The sequence below is a fragment of the Mustela lutreola genome, chromosome 1 (genome assembly GCF_030435805.1).
Source record: "Mustela lutreola isolate mMusLut2 chromosome 1, mMusLut2.pri, whole genome shotgun sequence".
NCBI classification, from domain to species: domain Eukaryota; kingdom Metazoa; phylum Chordata; class Mammalia; order Carnivora; family Mustelidae; genus Mustela; species Mustela lutreola.
Window position 1 is genome coordinate 66,494,398 of NC_081290.1, and position 21,014 is coordinate 66,515,411.

The 21,014-nt window shown below is 57.2% G+C and overlaps 1 protein-coding gene across 1 annotated transcript; it reads left to right on the top strand.

Annotated features, from left to right (window-relative positions):
* The first annotated feature begins 299 nt into the window (after window positions 1-299).
* On the top strand, window positions 300-12,572 carry LRPAP1 (LDL receptor related protein associated protein 1). Its single transcript, XM_059166270.1, has 8 exons — window positions 300-604; window positions 4,297-4,441; window positions 6,778-6,902; window positions 7,893-8,013; window positions 8,353-8,511; window positions 9,497-9,579; window positions 11,015-11,191; window positions 12,268-12,572. Exons 1-8 carry the CDS (start codon window positions 362-364, stop codon window positions 12,328-12,330), a joined length of 1,116 nt encoding a protein of 371 aa, XP_059022253.1. The 5' UTR covers window positions 300-361; the 3' UTR covers window positions 12,331-12,572.
* Window positions 12,573-21,014: the final 8,442 nt, after the last annotated feature.

Consider the following 21,014-nt stretch of genomic DNA (forward strand, 5'->3'; position numbering starts at 1 on the left):
CGGAACCATCTGAGGATCGTCGGGGTTCCGGAACTGTTTATTCTTCCCGGGAAGCAGAGGGGAGGGGGACCTCTCCGACCATCCCGGAGTCCGGGAGGGGTCTTCACTCAACCTCTCAACCCCAAAGAGGGTAGCCCCAGCGCACTCCGCGCACGAGGCCGCGGCGTGGTTGCCTTGGAAACGCTCACGTGCCTCCGCAGGGCTTCGCGGGCCTCGTAGTCCCCCACCGGCTTCGCTCGGACGACCCGCGCGGAGACGGACTACAACTCCCAGGAGGCCGCGCGGAGAGGCGGGGCCGACGCGCGGTGGGGACCGGCCCCTTCGGCCTGCGGCGCGGGGTCTCGGCGGCCGAAGGATAAAGATGGCGACGCCGAGGCTAGGAGCGGGGTCGCGCGGGCTCCCGCAGCCGCAGCTGCTGGTGCTGCTGCTGCTGCTCCTGGTGCTGCTGTTGCTGCTCGGGCCCTGGCCGGCGGCGGGTCACGGCGGCAAATACTCGCGGGAGAAGAATGAGCCCGAGTTGCTGCCGAAGCGCGAGCCCCCGAACTCCCCCGGCGGGGAGTTCCGCATGGAGAAGCTCAACCAGCTGTGGGAGAAGGCCCAGCGGGTGAGCGGCGGCCGGGGCCTTCCGTGACCCCTCGGGCCGGGGCGTCCGGGTCTCCTGTGACCGCGAGGGTGGGGGCGGGGCGGGCGTCCCGTGTGTCCTGTGACCCCGGGGCTGGTGGGGCCCGGGGATGTCCCCTGGGTAGCGGGGCTCCGGGGCATCCTCTGTCTCCTCTGACCCCGGGGCCGGGGTGTCGCCTGTCTCCTGGGGCCACGGGGGCCAGCGGGGGCTGGACATCCTCTGTCTCCCCGGACCCGGGGCGGGCGAGAGACATGCTGCGGGGTCGGGCGTCTTCTATCTGCAGGGTGATGGGGCTTGGGTCTCCTTTAGTCCTGGGGCTTTGCAGGGTCTGGTGCTTTCCTGTCTCTGGTTCTGGGGACCCGAGGGGCTTGGGTCTCCTCTACTCGGGGGCCACTGCTCAGGCTGGCCCCGTGATTCTTGCCTTGGTATGCAGATGCCATGGTTAGGGTTGGGGGTCCTTTGAGAAGGCTCTGAAACTCACTCCTGGTCTTGTGAGACCCCAGCGGAGACCCGGGAAGTACTGTGGAGTTCTTCTACTTGGTGTCTTGACTTTCTGTGACATTATCTGGTTCCTCTTTGATAGAAGTGCTTCGGAGAGCTGTAGGCCAAACGGGAACCAGGGCTCCTTCTGCCTGGTCCTGTGGGTCTTGTGACATCGTGACATCGTCAGTGTCGCAAGGCTGCTGAGCAGCGGGGGAGCAAGGGCTGTTCTCAGAGCTTTGGGAGTTAAGTGAAGCAGAGCCTCTGGGGGTGGCACCCACATGCACACTGATGGTCCTTGGCCGCTGTGCCCTGCCTCGTGTTCTGGTGTTACGGTGGGGGACACAGGACAGGGCTGGAGACATGTCCTGAGCCGGCTCACAGAGCTCCACGGCACAGAGCTCACACACCCAGTTCTTTGAGCTCCAAGCTCCTGTCGGGTTCCTCTCCTGACCTTGTGATTAGAATGTGTTGAGGTGTTGTCCTGGGAGGTGGGAGGGCCAGAAGAGGAGGGTAGACTGTGTTTCCCTTGTTCTCTGTGGGCCTTGTTCCTTTACTGTGGGTAGGACTTAGGAAGGGCAGGTCGGGGTCCTGTCCTGTTCTGTCCTTGGTGCTGCCTTGCCGCGTACAGGTAAGACGGCTCCCATGTAGAGGCCTCGACCTCACGGTCTCCCAGGGAGCTCCCCAGTATCCACCTAGGGGCCAGCCTCCTGAAACTGTGCGCACAGTCGCTCTGCCTGAGTGCAGAGCCGTGGCTGAGGCAGAGGATTGAGTGGAGCCTGGTTCCCAGTGACTGTTTCACCACTTTGCTGAGATACAATTGACGTATAAAAAACTGTGCGCAGTTAGTACGTTCATCTTGGTGAACTTGACGGGAAGCATCCACCTGGGAAACCATCGACACGTGTGGGCCGTGAACATGGCCCTTGTTTTGGAGGAGGCTTTCTTCCTGTGTGTTTGCTTGTCTCTTCATTCTTGATGCTTTAGTGACTGTTTAATAATGAACAGACTCTGCTCTGCATTTGAGTTCTACTGACTAGTCCGTTTCCTGTGAGGCATTAACGTTTAACTGGAAGAGATTGAAGGAGTCCAGAGAGGGAGCGCTGAGTGTTTGCCCGGAGCTGTCTTTGCCTCTTTCTCGATGGGACCTGACCGCCCCTGTGTCCGGGTGTTGCCACTGCAGGTGGCATCTGTGCTGAGCCCACCGGTATCTACATTTCAGCGAAAGGGCTGATGTGTGAGAGAGGCCCCGGGTAACTAGACCCCCAGGGGCTTCAGATGTGAGAAGCAGCGACTCACAGCGTCACACAGTGGGCCGAGTCTGCAGCTCCGGGGCTCCTGACTGGCTGTCATGTTGATCTCCAGCCAGGGCCCTGGGGAGGTGGACAGCTAAGAAAGTAAGAGGTGCGTGGGAACGTTGCCTTGAGGTCCTCAGATCTGTCCCCTCATGGTGGAACTAGCTGGCAGGCAGAGAATACTCAGTCCCCAAGAGGGACACAGGGGCCAGTGCAGTGTCGCACTAACCAGAGAGGGGAGAGCTGGGAGCCAGGCCCTCCCAGGCCCTGGCTGTGGCTCTCAGTGCAGACAGACCCTAGGCTTACAGAGGATAGATTCCCTTGGATGCCTTGGTGTCCTGGGCAGACTGAGGGCCTGCCCTTCAGCTGTTCACCACCCAGTGCCCTTTCTGCCCTTCCTGGAAAATCCACATGCCCCAAACCACTGTCCAGTTTTTCTGCCCCGGGGATCCCACAGGTCAGGTGAGGCTGTGGCTCCAGCTTCCCCAGAGTCCTGGTGTTCTCCTGAGAGTGCCCACGGGGAGCATCCAGGCAACAGTGGGGCCTAGGACACAGCCCGGGAGGACAGGTGGGACTGTGTCAGCCTGGGTGCCCCTTGACGAGTCTAAGGCTTCTGGGTGGGGACACTCAGGAGTCTTAGAAAGGAAGGGTTTGGGCCTCGGGAGAGGGAGTAGGAGCTGGTACACTGTGAGACAAACGCCTGCCCCAGGAGAGCCAGAGAGCCAGCAAAGGAGGGAGCAGCCCCATGGAGTAAGGTCGAAGAAACTTTTAGAAGCCTTAGGAGAGTTTCCTGCCCTAAGCCCTGCTGTTTATTTGGTGCCATCTTTTTACTCCTGAGGAACTTTCCCTGGCTAGTTTTCAAGCTGATGAAGGACGGGGCCCACATTTTCTGGGCATCTTCTGAGAAGCCTAGCTGGAGCTAGGTAGGGTCACCACTATGACCCTTGTAGCTGAAAAAGCACGTTGGCCGCAGTCTTCCCAGCCTGTGTGGGTGGCAGGGGGCTGCTCTGTCTTGTAGCTTGTCCAGCAGCCCGCCGTGGTATCTCTGGGTGCCGGGGGAGCGCCAGCAGGTCCAGCCCCATGAAGACTGATGGAATGTTCTGGTCTGAGGGACCAGCTTGAAGCACTCCTATTGGTCTGGGCTGAGCTGACAGCAGTCAGCAGGAAAGGCAGGAGCAGGGCCCAGTCTCTTGGCCACTCTGGGCCTCAGGCCACCAAAGACAAGTGCAGGTCTCTTACTGGCCTGAAGGCAGTGGGAGGGTGTGTGTGTGTGCTGCACTTAGAGCCTTTTGTCATTGTGTCATTAGCCAGTCTCTTGTGGGTGGGGCATCTGTCAGGCAGGTTCACAGACTGATCTTTTCTTAATGTGGAAGTTTGCCATAATTTAGTCCACTGTCCTCTGATCATGGTGATTTATTTTTTATTGTACTTACATGACACAAGGAGAAGGTGATGGTTTCCTCCCATGCTCAGCATTCACGTCCCTCCATCCTCACACTCCAATACCCGGGGCCCCACGAGTGTCACCGGGACCCAGGTGGCTGGTGGGACGTCCCGGTGTAGGAGCCGGCCCTGTGGCCTTAGGTGGGCCCAGAGAGAGGGGCTGGCAGCCAGGCTCAGGCCACTGTTGGTGGGCAACACCTCGTAGACGTGGCATTTCTAGACCATGCCCGGCCGAGGAGCTCTTCCAGTGAGGCTCGAGAGCGGGCTCCCCGCAACCTTGCAGCGGGGCAGGCCACCAAGGGCTCTCCCGAGAACACGTGTGAGTTTTTACCTGCCGGGACCCTGCGTCCCCCTGCTCGTCTCCTAGTCCCCCCTCCGTTGGGTTCTCCATCTCCTGGGTGGTGCTGTTGACTCGTCTTGGGGCTAATTGTCAGCATTGTCTGCTCTCAATCCTAGCTTCAGCTTTCCCCCGTGAAGCTGTCCGAGCTCCATGCGGATCTGAAGATGCAAGAAAGGGACGAATTCGCCTGGAAGAAGTTAAAGGCTGAGGGCCTGGACGAAGGTGGAGAGAAGCAGGCCAAGCTCACGCGCAACCTCAGCGGTAGCTTTCTTCTCTATTCAGTGCGGTAGGGGGGACGCGTGCTCGGCCCTGTGGCCCCACAGTGGATGCATCGTGGTTTGTGGCAGGAGTCAAGTGGGGCTGCCCAGCTGCTGCCTGTGCCATGGCTCACTTCTGAGGAGCCGCCAGCTGTGGCCACGGTGGCCAGGCCATTTGGGGAGGCCCTTGGCCAGTGGAGGCAAGTCAGAACAGGGGTACCCACATGTAGAACACACAGCACTCAGGGCCCTGCTGCTGGGCCCAGAAGGGGGGGCCGGGGCCACCCCGCTGCCTGTGGTCCTCTGGAGGAGACAGTGGAGATGTTCCCAGGGTCTGTAAATTCATGGGAAAGCAGATCTCACATCATCTGTAATGAAATAACTTTCTAACAGAGTGGAATGTATTGAGATGGAAAGTAGTGAGCTGCTTGTTACTGTGGGTATTCAAGACAGAGCAATTAATCTGCCCAACCTCCCAGGATGCAAAAGACATGCATCCTCAGGATGGAGAGGCCTCTCAAGCCCCCTTCTGCACCTGCCTGTGGCACACACCAGGTGCAGGGCAGAAGCCCGAGCTCACTGCCAAGGCGCCCTCATTCCCTTCGCGTCAATGTCTCGGGGCCACTCCCACACTGACTGCACTTGCCATCATCCTGTAGCGAAGAGCAAAGGGCAGAAGTCATGTCCCCGACCTGCCTGCTGGCTTCCTGGCCTGCCACCCCCCTGCCTGGGGATGCAAGCACACCCTCATCCATCCAAACCTGCTGTAGCTCCCTACAGAGCCCCCCATGGGACTGGAGTAGCCATGACTAGCTGGCTCCAGGTATGGCTGGTCCTGGAGTCCGCCTTGTAGCCTAGCCACTGTCCCGCATGCTCACAGAGCCAGACAAGGGCTTCCTCAGACATGGTACCACGTGGAATGAGTGTCGTCTGTGATCCTGAGCCCAAATGCTGTACATCCACACAGGCCTCTGGGAGGCACTTGTCCCCAGGCTCAGACAGACAGTGGATGCTGAGTGAGGGTGAGTGATTGTCCATGATTGAGCACAGCAGGGTTAACCCTGGGTTCTCTGACTCAGCTGCTGACATTGCCCCAGCCACCCTTCGTCCCTCACCGTTAGACCTTACGAGATACCTCCAGGTCTTCAGGCCACGTTGTGGACCTGCTTCTGGGTGAAGACATAGGTCTATTGCTATCTCATACGGCCTCGTTCTAGAATGTGATGAGACACATGACAAACAGGACGGGGTAGCAGAAGGGTCAGGTACATGGAGATGTGGAATCATTGCTCCCAGCCGGAATGCTTGGGGGCTACTCCAGAGGGCCAGGACAAGAGCCTGACCTGGAGTTACCCCTGAGGAAAGAAGGCTCTGGAAAGACCTGGAATCCTTGGTATGTCCTCCTTTCTGGAGAGAACCAGTCCCCAGTGGATGGCCCAGGGCCAAGGTGGGGAGGAGCACGAGGGTGTAGAGAGGTCAGCCAGCTCCCGTCTCCCTGGACTCCCGCCACCAGCCCATGTCCTCCCAGGCCTGCCTTCCAGCCCAATGTCTAAGTCTGGGTTCCGAGTGGAGCCATCTGTTTTCTGCTTCCTGGGTGCCAGGGTCATGTGGCAGAAGACTCTGGAGACTGGGAAGCTGGAGGGCCAGAGCAGACCCTCTTGAGCATTCGTCCCTCACTGGGCAGCTGGCTGTCTCCAGGATATGGCCCCTGCCCTCCCCATCTCCTCAGCTCCCCCCACCCCAGGACCATTGACAAGGCTGAGCCACACTGAGGGGACCACAGAGTGCAGTGCGGTGGTCAGACCGGGACCGAGACGTGAAAGGGAGGACCCAGGTGTAAGCAGGGCCATGCCCCTGCTATGCACCAGCCCCGTGGGGAGCAAACTACGTCGGGTCCGCCGTGTCCGGGCCAGTTTTGACCGAGGCCTCTGTCTCAGGATGGGTCGTGCTCTATCTACTCTGCTGTCTGGGCCAGCTGCCCTTGTGCCGGGCCCAGCATCCTCAGTGAGAGCAGCAAAGCTAGGCTTGTGCTTGTGGGGTCCCTTCCACTGGAGTGTTTGTCTCTGGCTCCAGTTCACGCTGAACCCCAACAGCTGGAATCTAGAACCTTCAGCCTTCCAGGCTGGTGAATGCACCCTGAGAGGTGTGTGATTTGCCCTCGGAGGGGTCCCGTGTGGCAGCAGACATGGAAGACTGGGGCCAGGCCGAGCCTGATGACCTCGCTATCCCTCCGCCCTTCCTGTTCCCCCTCACTGGGACCGTTCGTGTGCGTGCAGTGCAGACTGGGGGGTCCGGCAGGCATGGCCGGGATTGGAGTAACGCCTCCTGTGTCTCTCCTAGTGATCCTGGCCAAGTACGGCCTGGATGGAAGAAAGGATGCCCGGGCCGTGAGCAGCAACTCCCTCAGTGACCCCGCCGAGGAGGATAGCCTGGAGGACCCCAGGCTGGAGAAGCTGTGGCACAAGGTACCCTAGGCGCTTCCTTTGGGCCCCAAGACCTGTACCCTAAGCGTTGAGGCTTAAGGGGGCTGCTAGGGGCTGCTTCTGCTTAGGAGCCTGTTTCTAGGGGGCTCTTGAGGGGTGGGGTTTTCTTCTTAGAACCACAAGGCTGCTTTTCTGTGGTTGGGGCCCCTCCTGTGGGGCTTCACTGCCTTGCCAGGGGGACGCTTGCCCACTCGGAGAAGGAATCGTGTGTGGCGGGGCGCTGTCAGAGCTTCAAAGGACCAGAATGGGCTGGACGATCTGTAAACGGCAAGGCTTATGGCATCCCATGGGCCACGTGTTGTATGGTGTCCACTTGGTTTTGGAGTCAGAGCCTATATGCTGTCTGGTTTAGAAAGGCGTGCTCACGGGCAGGTGTATGGGGGCTGGGCTCCTATGGGGTACAAAGTCCGGGTGGGTGCGGGCAGACAGTGGCTTGATATGGCCACAGCGAGTCACTCGCTCCACGGCTCTTAATCTCCCAGCTCCTGTGCAGGTTCTGCCTGGACCGCACTGAATTAGAATCAGAATTTGCACACCAGCCCATCGTCCTTGGGGAGATGGGGAGAGGCTGCAGCAGCAGGGAGGGCGGGTCTACTGTGGAGGAGGCCCCCGTGGCCACCGGGCTGAGCCCCAGGCCTGCGTTCTTTGTGAGTCACCACAAAGCCCCGCAGGGCAGGTGGATGACCATGTGGAGACTGGCCTGAGGTCCCCCCCCAGGAGGGGACGCTGCCCCGCCCCACCTCCTTGGGGATCCTGCAGCTCCCACTCTTTGATGGCTGTCACCTCTCCGTGGAGCCTGGTGACAGGTCCTACTTCGCCCTGTAGTTGCAGGGTCATCAAGCAAGAATACAGGAGCGAGGGTCCTGCCCGATATGAGGAGAGCTCAGCAGCAACCCTCATGGAGTCCCGGCGTGTGGCCTAGAGGGGTCACCCAGGGCATGGGCTGGCTCCCAGTGTGTTCACTTCCCCCAGGCAAAGACATCTGGGAAGTTCTCCAGCGAGGAGCTGACCAAGCTGTGGCGGGAGTTCCAACACCACAAGGAGAAAGTGCGCGAATACAACGTCCTGCTGGAGACGCTGAGCAGGACCGAAGGTATCCCTGCCCCGCCCTCCTGCAGGCGGCCCTGGGGGGGTGCCCTCCCTCCCTGTGCACCCGGTCCATGGGTGGGACTCCCCCATTGGGCTCATCGGGGAACCTCTGACAACATGAGCGTGTTGGTCAGACGCTGGACATGGGTCATGGGTTGCCGTGGCTGCCCTTCCCGCACAGACACAGATGCCACCCCAGCATGTTGTGTCACCCCTGGGGATGTCAGCAAGCTGGGCATGGGGGCATGGGGTCACAGGTGTCGGCCTGGGGCATTTCTGCTACAGCAGGCGGGGTCCCCAGCATCAGCTCACGGCCGCCCCTCTCGGCGCCGATCTTGTGCAGAAATCCAAGAAAATGTCATCAGCCCGTTGGACGTGAGCCACGTCAAGGAAGACATGCTGCACAGCAAACACGCGGAGCTCAAGGACCGGCTGCGGGGCATCAACCAGGCCTACGACCGCCTGCGCAAAGTCAGCCACCAGGGCTACGGCACCGAGACCGGTGAGTGCATGGCATGCTCCCTGCGCTCAGGCATCATCGCCGTGTGTCCCATGCCATCTGTGACAGGGTCTGGGCCCCCCATGGTGGGCCGCTATCTGTCCTGCTCCCGCCCAAGGCCTGTGAAGATATTGGGGAACACTGCGCAAGGCTGCCCCCCTTCTCAGGCTTCCTGCGTGCTCACATGGTCTCCAGCCTGAGCGTGCAGAGCGGGAGCTCAGCGGGTGCTTCTCCTGCTAGGGACGCAGCAGGTCAGGAGACCTGGAGTGGGGGCTGACCGCTGCCCCTGCCCCTCCCAGCCCGCACCCAGCCAGCTCCTGTCTGTCCCGTGGTCTACCATATTCTTCCAGAACATTCTCTATGAGCCTCTTGAGGTCCCTAGGCAGGAAGGGGTCAGTGGAATGAGGGGGTGCAGCACCTGACGGCATGCCTGCGGGGTGGGGGCAGCTCTGACCAGCCTGCTCCCCGGTCTCCTCTGGGGAAGGAGGAGGGGTGAGTGGCCCAGGTGGGCACCGTCACAGCGTCTACTCAGGAGTGCTAGCCAACATCAACAGGTCCTTTCCATGTGCTTTGCTTCGCTTTGGAGCCAGAAGGACAAGCAGTGGCTTAAACCTTAACCCAGAACTGTGGGTAGATTGACACAGTCCTGGCCCAGAGGCCCCAAGGAACCCTGACAGCTCCTGGTTCCCAGCACCCCTCCCCCAGTGAGGGGCTCTGCCACTGGGCCCTCCCCTTTCAAAGGTGCAGGCCAGCGAGAGTGTCGCCAAGGCCAGGTTCCAGTGATGCCTGGAGCTGCGGACTGAGCGTGCATGAGAACAGCCCTCCATTTGCTTCCAGACGGCACTGGACACTCAACACGTGTGCGTGCAAGCACACAGCATGTCCCTGTGTATGTGTGTCCAGACGCTCACACTCGTGGTATCATCAGCCCCTGGGCGTCACAGGAGCTGCCACACAATCACCAGAACTGCTTTTGCTTTTCTGCCAGAGTTCGAGGAGCCCCGAGTCATAGATCTGTGGGACCTGGCCAAGTCTTCCAACTTCACTGAGAAGGAGCTGGAGTCCTTCCGGGTAAGGAAGGTGCCGGTGACCTCACCTTGTGTTGTTTGGCAACACCTGTTGTCGCACTTTGTACTAATGTGGAAAACATTGTAACCATGGTGTGAGTGGCAGACCAGCGTGTTCCTGGGCCTTTTCCCTTATGTCCTGCGTCCCTTTGCCATGCTGCTTGGCGGCTGTGGGGCACCACCGTGCCCACATCTCTGTGGATGGTGCTGGCTCTGGTGGATTGAGGGTCTGGCCCCAAGGCCGTTTGCTCAGCTTCGATATGCTGGGTGTGAGGACAGACAGCTGGGGTAGAAGCACACAGGTTGAGAACAGAGCCTGCATGGGGTTCTATAGCGGCCCTGGAGGGAAGGGCCTTTGAGTTGCTGGAGTGTCGCCTCCTGGGGGTTGTGCTGTAACCAGGCTGCTACAGCCAGTGGGTCAGGTCAGAATGGTGTGGGCAAGAGGCCCCTCTTGGCTGGAGGAGCCTGCCATGGGAGTTCCAGCTGGGGCCTGTGGAGGGAGAGGTCATTCTGCCATGTGGGTCCTGGAGGCCACTGCTGCGCGCACATACCACAGGGCCCACGGTCACAGGGGCAGGGAGAGAGGGTAGGAAAGGGGATAGCTGTGTAGTGGTGGGGACAGGGGCCTCTGAGGGATCACTGGCAGGCAGGAGAGGCAGGACACTGCTCCCTGACAAGGGAGACACAGTGGGGACATCGGTGACTGTCCAGCAGAGGTCCCTGTGTCAGCCTCCGCCAGGAGCTCAGCCCAGTTCACAGGGACGCACGTTGTCAGCCCTTGTGGTCCCCAGGCAGCCCACTTAGGCCCATTGGCAGTCTGGACGAGGTCACTGTTCAGCCAAGACCGGGCTGTCGGGAGCTGGCCAGCAAGACCAACCCAAAAGCACCGAGCAGGTGGCTGGGGTGGGGTGGGGCGGGGCATAAAGGGCCGTGTCACAGAGCCGCAGTGAGGTGGTGGCTGCAGCTGGTGAGACACAAGGCCATGGGGACAGCGGAGAGGACAGAGCAGTGTGGTTGTGGCTGAAGTCCCAGTCCAGTGTCAGGCTGGATGTGGGCTCAGGGCGAGAGGGGATCAGGTTCACAAAGGGGCGGTGGCAGGCCCGGGTGCCAGACATGGGCAGGGGCCCCATGAAGGCTGTCCACACGTGATGGCATCTCTAGTGGGTTGGGGCGCTCTCTTTGTGTCCATGTGCACTGCTGCCTTGTCAGGGAGCAGCAGGGACAGCACCTGGAGCTATCCCAGGCAGGGGGCACATTGAGGGGCTCGGGGTGTGTGCCCTCGGAGGAGGCAGCGCCTGGCTTCCCGCACTGAGCTCTGGCACCCAGCCCCAGGTGTGGCGTGGCCTCCCGGGTCCTGAGGTGGTGGGGAGGTCGACTGGGGACCCCAGAGCAGCACGAAGAGTCCACTGGGGGGATATTCATCTGTTTAAACATTCTAGGAGGAGCTTAAGCACTTTGAAGCCAAAATCGAGAAGCACAACCACTATCAGAAGCAGCTGGAAATCTCTCACCAGAAACTGAAACACGTGGAGAGCTTCGGGGACCCAGAGCATGTGAGCCGCAACAAGGAGAAGTATGCCATGCTGGAGGAGAAGACCAAGGAGCTGGGCTACAAGGTGTGTGTGCCTTGGGGTGTCCCCTGGCCCCGCATGTGTGCTGATCTTCCCCTGCTGGCGGCAGGTGGTCATGTAGAGCTGTGGGACACCTGTGTCCCTGGCTTGTTCCCTTGGCCTAGTGACCCTGCACAGGGTGTGCATGTGAGGCAGTGGCTTTGGTACACCTGCGTGTGCCCGGGAGGACAGTCCCCTGAGAATCCTGTGAGGTGTGTGTACAGGCCGTGTTTTCTCTTGTGGGAATGGGGACCATCCCAGCGCAGCAGCAAGTGGCTCGAGCAGGATGGGGTCATTCCAGGGCTGGTCAGGCTTTTCGCGGTGACCCACAAAGCAGGTGCCCATCCAGGCATAGAAACGTGGTTGGCCTCCATAGGAGAAAGAAGCAGCAGGGCAGCACGGACGCTTGGAGTGGCTGAAGGACTCACAGTACAGTCTGGAAGCAGATGAGATGGCTCATCTCTAGAGAGAGCAAGGGAGGAGGGATCCCCTTGTGCATCTCACTCTGGAGCCACAGGGATAGACCAGTCATCCAAACACGTGAAACTTTAGTGAGCCAGGGGGGTCTTGACCCAGGGGAGGGCTGCGGGGTCCAGGCCCACCTGGCTGCCTGTTGGGGAAGAGGCAAGCACCCCACGTGGGAGGTCGGCTCCAAAGTGCCGCTGTGGGGCAGGAACCTGCAGAGGGGAGTCCAGCTGTGATGGGCAGGGACAGGCACAGGGTGGTCTCTGCCTCATTACCGTGGCAGAAATGCATGTGTATGGCACCCTTGGCTCTATGAGGCTGGGGTGCTGGGCAGTTCCTGGAGGGGCCCAGCCAGGTGACTTCTCTGTTCTCTGCCTCTGTGAGGGGCTGGGGTGGAAAACATCTCTCCTTTCTTTCCACATCACCTGCCCTGTGCAGTGTTTTTAGCGGGTAATGGTGGTCTAGTTGCGAAAAGCAGCATTCATGGTTGATTTCCTCTTTCCGGACGGCAGACTTGCCAATCAAGAAAAGCGAGGCATTCAGGTCCCTTCTAAGACCGCGCATCTAGTGATGTTGGGCAGGTGGCCGCTGGGCTGACGCTGGGCTGTTGGTTTTAGGTGAAGAAGCATTTACAGGATCTGTCAGGCCGCATCTCCAGAGCTCGCCACAACGAACTCTGAAGGCTGCAGGAGGCACCGGCGGGAAGAGGCGGGGTGCTGGGCATCTGCCTGAGCACGGCCCAGGGACCTGTGGTGGCACTGGACACAAGACAGGACCTTGGACATGGCGTGTGGGGCCCGGCCGGACATCCCTCACGCGGAAGGACTGCTTCCGATCCCCTGGGTGCCCGATGAGCCATGTATCAGACTCATGTGAATCTGTCGCTGCAAGTACCGTGTCTTTAAAAACATGTCACACGGTGTCAGTTGTCTGTGATGTGACCTGTCCCTCGGTGGGGTCTCTGCATCTGCATCTTGCTCTTCTTCCACCCCCTCAACCCCCTGTGTCTTTGCTGTGTGAGTGTGACATGGGTGGGGTCCAGGGCCTCCCAGGGACACAGTCCCCCTGGTTTGACCCCCGAGAGCAGGGTGGATTGAATTTCGAAGGGAGAGGTGACTTCTGGCCCAGGCCTGCTGGGGGCTCATACTGACCCTGCTGGCGTCTCCCTCCCCACCTCAGAGACCAGGCCTGGGCACTGAGGTGGGATAGCTCTATGGGGACCCTCCCCTGACTTCACTGCAGGTAGTCCATGTGGCGGTCTCATACAGTTCCCAGGTCTGAACTTGGAAGAGGCTTGATCCCAGCACCGCACTCTGCAGTGACCCCGCCTCAGCCTCAGGTGTTGGGACCCTCCAGACACAGCTATCCCATGAGCTGCTTTATTCTAAGAATCAAGTCCACGGGGAGGCGTGCCAGGACCCCATGTGTCAGGATATAGTGAGACCAAGCAGGGATGTGGTCCCTCCTCTGTGGGCCACTGGGCTCAGGGCAAGCCTTGCTGCCGTCCTCTCCAGCACCAGAGCCTCGCCCTAGGCCTCCACATCATGCCTGCCACCAGCCTGGCTGTTGTGTCCCTTATGGCCAGGCCTAATGAGCAGGGCAGGGTGATGGGCTGCTCAGAAGGTGGCCCAGGACTAGAGAAGGGCTCGCTATCGGGCTTCTGCAGAGCTTCCTGGGGGCTCCGAGCTCCGGGGCACACGCTCCTGTTCTCTGAGTGCCCCTGTGTGGGGTGCAGGGCCTGGGAGGAGGTCAGGCCCAGGACAGGGAGACCAACAGGACGGGACGCTTGACTCCATTTACCATCTCAGGAACTGACGACTAGAGGGAGCCCTTGGCCTTCAGACATGCTGGAGAACCACCTAGGTCTCTGGGATTTGTCGTTGTCTCTGCCCCTGGAGGCAGCAGGTATGGGGGCGGCCCCCCACACAGGGGGTCAGTGACCACACTGAGATTCTGAGTAATTGCTATGAAGTAGAACGGATTCATAAAAGGGCACCAAATGCCTGTGGCTCAGTCCCCCCGCAAAAGTGTTCTGGAGCCAACCCCCAGGTCAACAGAGATGACCCACGTCCTAGGATACCTCCACATTCCCCTCCAGCTGACCACTGAGCTTGTGTCCCCACAAAGTCCAGGTACTGGAACCCAGTTCCCATGGTGCCGGTGTTAACACTGGGACCTTTGGGTAATGAGATCATGGGGATGGAGCCCTCAGATAGGATCAGTGTCCTCAAGGCCCCAGAGAGCTCCCAGGCCCTCCCTGCAGTTGCGAGTGTCCACAAACCAGGAGGCAGCCTGTGCCAGGCAGGCTCTTCCCGCACTGCAATCACATCCAGCCTCCAAGACTGAGAAGGACAAGTGTGGTTCCGGCCCCGTGGTCTGTCGGAAGCATTCACACCATGTCGACAGACCCCGACAGACCCATGTTCCTGATGGAGCCAGATCGGATCTTCTTGTTGGATGGACCTGAAATGACAGGCTGGCTGTGTGTGTGTTGGGGTGGGGCGTCCGCTTCTAGCCACTCTGTCATGATTTGGCCACAATGTCTCATGGAAACGTGTCACCTCTTCAGGGCCATGTAGTGTTCTGTAGTAGGAATGTGCAAGGTTGTCCAGTTGTCTGTGGTTTGGGTTGAGAGCACAGCTGGGAGGGCTGTGGTGAAGGGTCCTGTGTGCACCCGTGCATGTGCACGCACGCGTGCACACACACACACACACACACACACACACGTGTGGCTCCCAGGAGTGCCAGGGATGGTCCCACAGCGTGGCTGCCCTGGCGCAGAGTGTGGTCCCAACTGGTTTTGTGGAGGGCCAGGGCCTGTGCCTGCCACTGACCCGCAGGGTGGCACGCGTTCCTCGGTCTTCAGTCTGTGGTCATCGACATTAACTGTGCTCGTTCCAGGTCCGGTTGCAGAGTTGCTCATCTCCGGGCAGGGGATGACTGAGAGGTGGGGAGGGAGCGCATGCAGAGCCCAGGTGCGCAGAGCCATGCTCCATATGCGCTCACAGCTCCGCATGCCTGGGTGATAGTCCCTGGAACCAGCTGCTTACCCGCTGGGCAGCCGCTGCGCTTGCTCACCACTGCTTGCTTTCGCCTGTCTTTGTATTTCCCACACAAGGGACCAGACCAGGAGGACGTGTAAGCACATCTGTTCTTTTCCACTCCGTGTCTGTGGGCTTTGTACAGCCATGTACTCCGCTCATCGCTGGAGGGTCTTCTGGTGCCTGGACATCGTGCAGTGAATTCTGGTTGCCCACCGATGACCACTTGATAACTTACTTGGAAACATTGGCACCATTCTTCACACAGATGTTTTCCTCTGTTGGTTCGGTGCCTTTGTCAGAGATCAAGTGTGCATGCGGGTGTGGCTCTGTTTCTAGACTGTCCAACCTCAGGCTCTCATGGTCTTGGATACAGTAGCTTTCTACTAGAGCTTGGAGTTGGGCGCATTTTCCTCTTTTTAAAGATTCATTACAGGCGTTTTGTGTTTCCATATACACCTTAGAATCAGCTTCGTGTTTTTTTTTTTTTTAAATGACTAGAATTTTGACACCTTGAATTTTGATCACTTTGGGGAGAACGGACGTCTTATTATCAGGTCTCACGAACCTTTCTGTTCCAAACCCGTTTACTCAGCCTGTCTTGCATCTCTCTGGACATAGACCCTGAATGTTTCCACAAGATTTATTCCTAGGCGTTTGGTGTTTTCTGCTGTTGGCAGTAGTACGTTTTCATTTCTTAATGGGGTGGTTTTCCTGTGATGACCTATCCTGTGGCCCAGATCCCAGCATATCTGCACACTTGCTTATGTTCACTTGTGTCTGTCAGACGGCAGTCTTGCTTCTCCCTCGAGCACCATGCCTTCTCTGTGCACACTCACCGGCTTGTCTAGCCCAGTGTTGAGTGGCTGGGGCAGAGGGGACACCCCTCTCTTCTGATCTTCACAGGACACATTTAGCCTGCCAGTTAAGTAGTGCATGGCCTGTGGAGCTGTATGAATGCTTTTATAGATCATGGGGACTCCTAGCTTGCTAGTTTTCATGAACAAGTGTTGAAAGCTGTCACGTGCTTTTCATGCATCTACTGAGATGATCAGAAAGGTTGACTGCTTGACTGAGTTACTGTGGTGAACCTCACTGATTTTTGAATGCTAAAATAACCTGTATTCCTGGACAGTCCCTGCTGGCCATGATGATGGTCCTTCCTTGGCACAGCCAGATCCAATTTGCTGATGGACGTTTGCTTCTCTCCACCTGAGGGATACTGGCCTGTGCTTCTTGCTCTCTTCACAGGCCTTCTGTCACGTTTGGTATCACATCAGACTAAGAGGAGCGGGGAGCCCCCCTTCCTAGGCTCTGCTGTGGTGTGTGTGTGTACTCGGCCTTCTTTCTTTCTTCATGTGCAATGGCCCTCATGGGAGCCATCTAGGCCCAAAGCTTTTCTCGTGCTAGAGTTCTATATTAACTTTTCCGTTTCTAATACTAGTTATAAGGCTGTTTGGATTGTCTAAATACTTCTTGTGTCTTTATGTGTCTATCAAGGAATCTCATCTGAGTTGTTAAAACAATTGGTGCAAAGTTATTCCCTTAATGTTTGTTGGATCTGTGGTGATGCCCCCTTTTTGTTCCCTGTCTCAGTAACTCCTGTTCCCCTTCCCCACCCCCAGTCAGTCTAGCTAAGGCTCCATCAAGTTTTAAAACTTTTCCCCCAAAACCAGCTTCAACTTCAAGGATTTCCCTCTGTTGTTTGCTAGCTTTCTTTCATTGGCTTTTACTCTCTCTGCTTCCTTTCTCTCTCATTTCTGTTTAATTTGCCGCCCCTGTGCCAGCTTCTCTCCACAGAGGCTCAGGTCCCTGATGAACACAGATGGATGGACTAACAGCCAACAAGCATGATCCTCTTCATGCCCTTTAGAGGAAAATATGTTCTTAATACATATGGAATATTATTTTTTTTTTAAAGATTTTATTTATTTATTTGACAGAGAGAGATCACAAGTAGGCAGAGAGGCAGGCAGAGAGAGAGGAGGAAGCAGGCTCCCTGCTGAGCAGAGAGCCCGATGCGGGGCTCGATCCCAGGACCCTGAGATCATGACCTGAGCCGAAGGCAGCGGCTCAACCCACTGAGCCACCCAGGCGCCCCGCATATGGAATATTTTAAAAGCTGATTGGCTCAGGGCACAAAGCAAATCCCAGTAACTCAGCAGCAAAGTCAATTGACACAAATCAAGTTCTTTAACCTTATTGCAGCCAAGCAGGGACTCTGTAACAGAAAGACAGTTAAACTACATACATTGAGGAAGTTTAGGGGCGCCTGGGGGGCTCAGTCCATTAAGTGCTAGCCTTCAGCTCAGGTCATGATCCTGGTGGGGGGGGGTCCTCACTCAGCAGAGGGTCTGCTTCTCCCTCTCCCCCTCCCCTGGCTCGTGTACTCGCTCGCTTGCTCACTCTCAAATAAAATTTTTTTTAAAAAAAGTATATTCAGGAACTTTAAAAATATACATGAACCAAAGAAGAAATGACACTAGAAGTTAGAAAATACTTTTAATTGAATGGTAGCAGAAGTACCACGCGCCAGACTTCAAGGATGTGGTGGAGGAGCTTTTGGGGAAAATGCTGAACCACAGAAGTGCTTGACAGGAAAGAACCAGGGGGTTTCCGACTCCAGGCCTGGCAGGCTTGGGTTGGGGGCTCTAACTCACTGAAGGGAGCCCCCACACTGCAGATAAATCCCCTCTCCTGAGGAGCAGTAGAAATCTGATTGCCTGCCAAGGTGTGACCGAGGTGGGATGGACCACAGTTGCCCAGGAACATGGCCATCCAGGCACCCTGGGTTCAGGGCCACGGGCTCATATAAGGTGGGGGTCTAAAGGGAGAACCTCCGTATGAACCTGGACCCCTTCTGCCACCCCAGGAAAAGGGAGGCTGGCTGGCTTCTGTGCAGAGAGGGTGGAGATGAGGGCCAGGCCCTGTGACTCGGTCTTGGGCCTTGGGCCATGAACAGTGGTCTAACCCTCCAGGGCCTCTGGACGAACATGAGCTAAAGACCCATCTCTGGAAAACAACTGTCTGCTGTCCTTCTCAAACAAACCCGAACATAAGCATTCACAAACACTGACTTGACCAAAACCAAGCACAGAAGACAGCAAGGCCCCGGGAGTGAGAACTCAGGGGTCACAGCTCAGCCCCTTGAAGACTCGAGAGATCAGAGTGACTGGTGACAACCGTAACTTGACAGAGCAGTCCCGCTCCATTCACAGAACAAAGGACAAACTCAAAATGATTTCCAAAAACAGGAAGCCTCAGAATCCCCTCACAGAGTCAAAGAACCAAATAAAACTTCTAAAGTCTGGAGAAAAGACCTAGAAACCCCTAGTTTGAGGAGAGAGATTCTCTTAGGTAAATGGAGTGGAGCAACTTGTTAGATTTGGAGGGAAAGTGGACCTCACACCACATGCAAAAAATAATTTACAGTGATTCATAAGCCTACATGTGAAAGCTAAAATTGTAAAGCTTCTAAAACAGGAGAGCATCTCTGACCGGAGAGTAGACAGAGACATCTAAAACAGGCCACAAAAGCCTCCAGCCATCAATGATAAAGGAACAAAGAAATTGCACCTCTTCAGAATCAGAAACTTCTCATCAAGATGTATCCTTAAGAAAGGAAATCAGACAACCGGAGAACGAGGAGAGGCCATGCTGCCGGCGTCTGAGACAAGGCTCAGACCCAAAGTTCTCCAGCCCGGTGTTTTCATGGACAGAGGAATCAAACAGGTCTTTCACTGAAGAAGACATCCAAATGGCCATCAGACATCAGAAAAATGCAGATTACTACAATGGGCGTGCACTAGAATGCTCCTGTTGCTGGTAGAAGGTGCAAGATGGCGAAACCGCTGTGCAAAATGGCGAAACTGCTGTGCAAAACGTCATGTTCTTTTTTGTGAACATTGGCGTGGGCCCTGCAGTTCTTCCTCCGATCACCTGAGTTGCCAAGGGACTGGAGGGCGTGTGTCCATAAGAGGCCCAGCACAAGAGGCGCCTGGGTGGCTCAGTCATTAAACATCTGCCTTCAGCTCAGGTCATGATCTTGGGATCCTGGGATTGAGTCCCACATTGGGCTCCCTGCCCCTCGGGAAGCCTGCTTCTCCCTCTCCCGCTCCGCCTGCTTGTCCTCCCTCTCTTGCTGTCCCTCTTTCTGCGTCAAATAAATAAATAAATAAATATCTTTTTTTTAAAAAAAAAAAGGCCCAGCACAAGAAAACTGTTCAATTCGTGTTCAACTATCTCATTCAAAATCAGAAACAAGCTACATGTTCACCCACAGAGAGACAAAACATTCGGTGTGTTCATGTCATGGAATGCGTGCAGTTACCTACATTGTTGGAGAATCTTGGAAACGTTCTGAGCCAAAGAAGTCAGCTATCAAAGAGACAGAATGAACTGCTAGGAATGGTGGTCAAAACAGTGGTCCCCTGACAGGGTGGGCGTTGCCTCCGAAGGGCTGGAAGGAATGTCTGCAACTGCAAGTGCCCTCTGCTTGTGGTCGGTGGTGACCTGTGGCTTTCTGTTTTTAAGCAAAACTAAGAAACCCCTCAAAGACAAAAGTGCATCCGAGCAATGGGACACCATAAGAAGCCAGGACGAGCTTGGGAATGAGCTTTTGATGGCAGAAGTAAACCACCCACCCAAAGACTCAGATAAGCAAGGGGAGGAAATCTCACAAGGAACTACAAGAAAAAGAGGGGAAACCATACACACGAACTCAAAGGGCAAGCGGGTGCTCCATGCTCGGAGCAGGACCCAGGAGAGGCCAGAGAGGAGACGTCAGAATGTCCAAGAAAAGCCCCCGTAAGTGAAGAGCAATTTCACAGAACAAAATGTTCCAGCAAGAGATGAAAGTAGGAACTTCAAGGTTTAAAGGCAATGGAGGCAGAGACCCAGTTCCAAGTATGGCGAGAGGAGAGAGGACGGGCTTCAGCACTCAGGATGGCTCTGGATGGGCCCCCTGCATGGTGCGGCGGGGGAAGCGTGGAGCGCTGACATTCCAGAATGAAGTCACTCGATCCAAGCCTGTATCTGAGAGCCCTAGACCTCCGGCAGTGTGTGCAGCACTGCCCGCCCAAGGAGGACCCCCAAGGGCACGAGCCAGGCTGCAGGGGTCCTGGCCAGGCCACCTCTCACATCTCTGCAGAGGCGAGGAGCCCTTCCCAGGCACAGGTCCAGGCCTGGGCAGGACTGGGAACCAAAGTGTTAGTGGGACTGATGACCACTGGGCCTCACCCACGTGGCAGCAACTCATCACCCAGAGCTTCTCCTCCACCGTCATGTTTGCCTGGCGCCCCCACTTTGGGGAGGTGGCCGTGAGGATTACCCTCACCCCTTCCCCCACAACCCCCTTCCCCCCCACCCTGTCTCCCCCTCCATGCCTCTTGGATAAACCCCTTTCTTGTTACCAACTCTAGATGTCTCTGCAGCACCATCCGGCAGGTGGAACTTGGGTTCGGTTACACAGGGTCCCTAAAACCTCCACATGAAGCCACGTGACTGTTGCCTTAGGGCAGCTGCAACAGCTCAGCCCACCTGGTCCCAGAGTGGGGCTCCAGGCACAGAGCACTGTGCCTGCCTTCGCGGCTCTGAAGGACGGACAGGTGGCTGTCCCACCCTGCTCTGCTTATGTGACTGACATAGCAGCCCCGGAGGCCTCCTGGGCCCTCCTGGGCCTCCTGGGTCACCCTCCGCAGCCCCCCACCCTGCCAAAGCACCATAGTGTATGTGGGGGCTGGGCCAGGCCTGGCTGAGGCCCCCGGGGAGCTATTCCTTGATAGATCCATTTCCCTGTTCCAGCCTTACAGAATAAGGCCCTTACAGCAGCCTTATTTCATTTTGAAAACAAGAGACCCCAGATTCCGGCCACTCAGGGTCACTGGTAAGGCCAGAACTTCAAGCTGCCTATCCCAGAGCTGGTGTGCATGGATGCCTGAGCCCCCTCTCACCCAGAAGGCAGCCCGGCACTACTGGAACCTTGGACTGGGATGTGAACCCCATGCCTTGCTCCCCCCTTGGAATTTAAAAGGGAAGTCTGACTCCCACAGAATCTTGTCCAGGGCAAGCTAGTGGGGGCATTTGAGGGTTAGAATCTGACTTGCTTATAGGTTCAACCCTGAGGCCTTTGCATCCCAGAGGCTCACAGCGGAGCCTGCTTCCCTCTGCCTTGACTCGCAAGCTTCCCCAGAAGTCCGATGTCAGCTCAGAAGATGAGGCAAGGAGAAAGGTGCTGATGTTCTGAAACCCATCGACCTGAGAGGTCTCAGCTGAAGAGGAGAACCTGAGTGTCAGCCAATTACACTACCATTGGACTCACGGGG

Excerpts from the sequence above, each read along its gene's own strand:
- LRPAP1 (XM_059166270.1), top strand. The coding sequence starts at position 362 with ATGGCGACGCCGAGGCTAGGAGCGGGGTCGCGCGGGCTCCCGCAGCCG. Across the intron at positions 605-4,296 it reads TGTGGGAGAAGGCCCAGCGG|CTTCAGCTTTCCCCCGTGAA; the intron begins GTGAGCGGCGGC and ends TCTCAATCCTAG. Across the intron at positions 9,580-11,014 it reads AGGAGCTGGAGTCCTTCCGG|GAGGAGCTTAAGCACTTTGA; the intron begins GTAAGGAAGGTG and ends TAAACATTCTAG.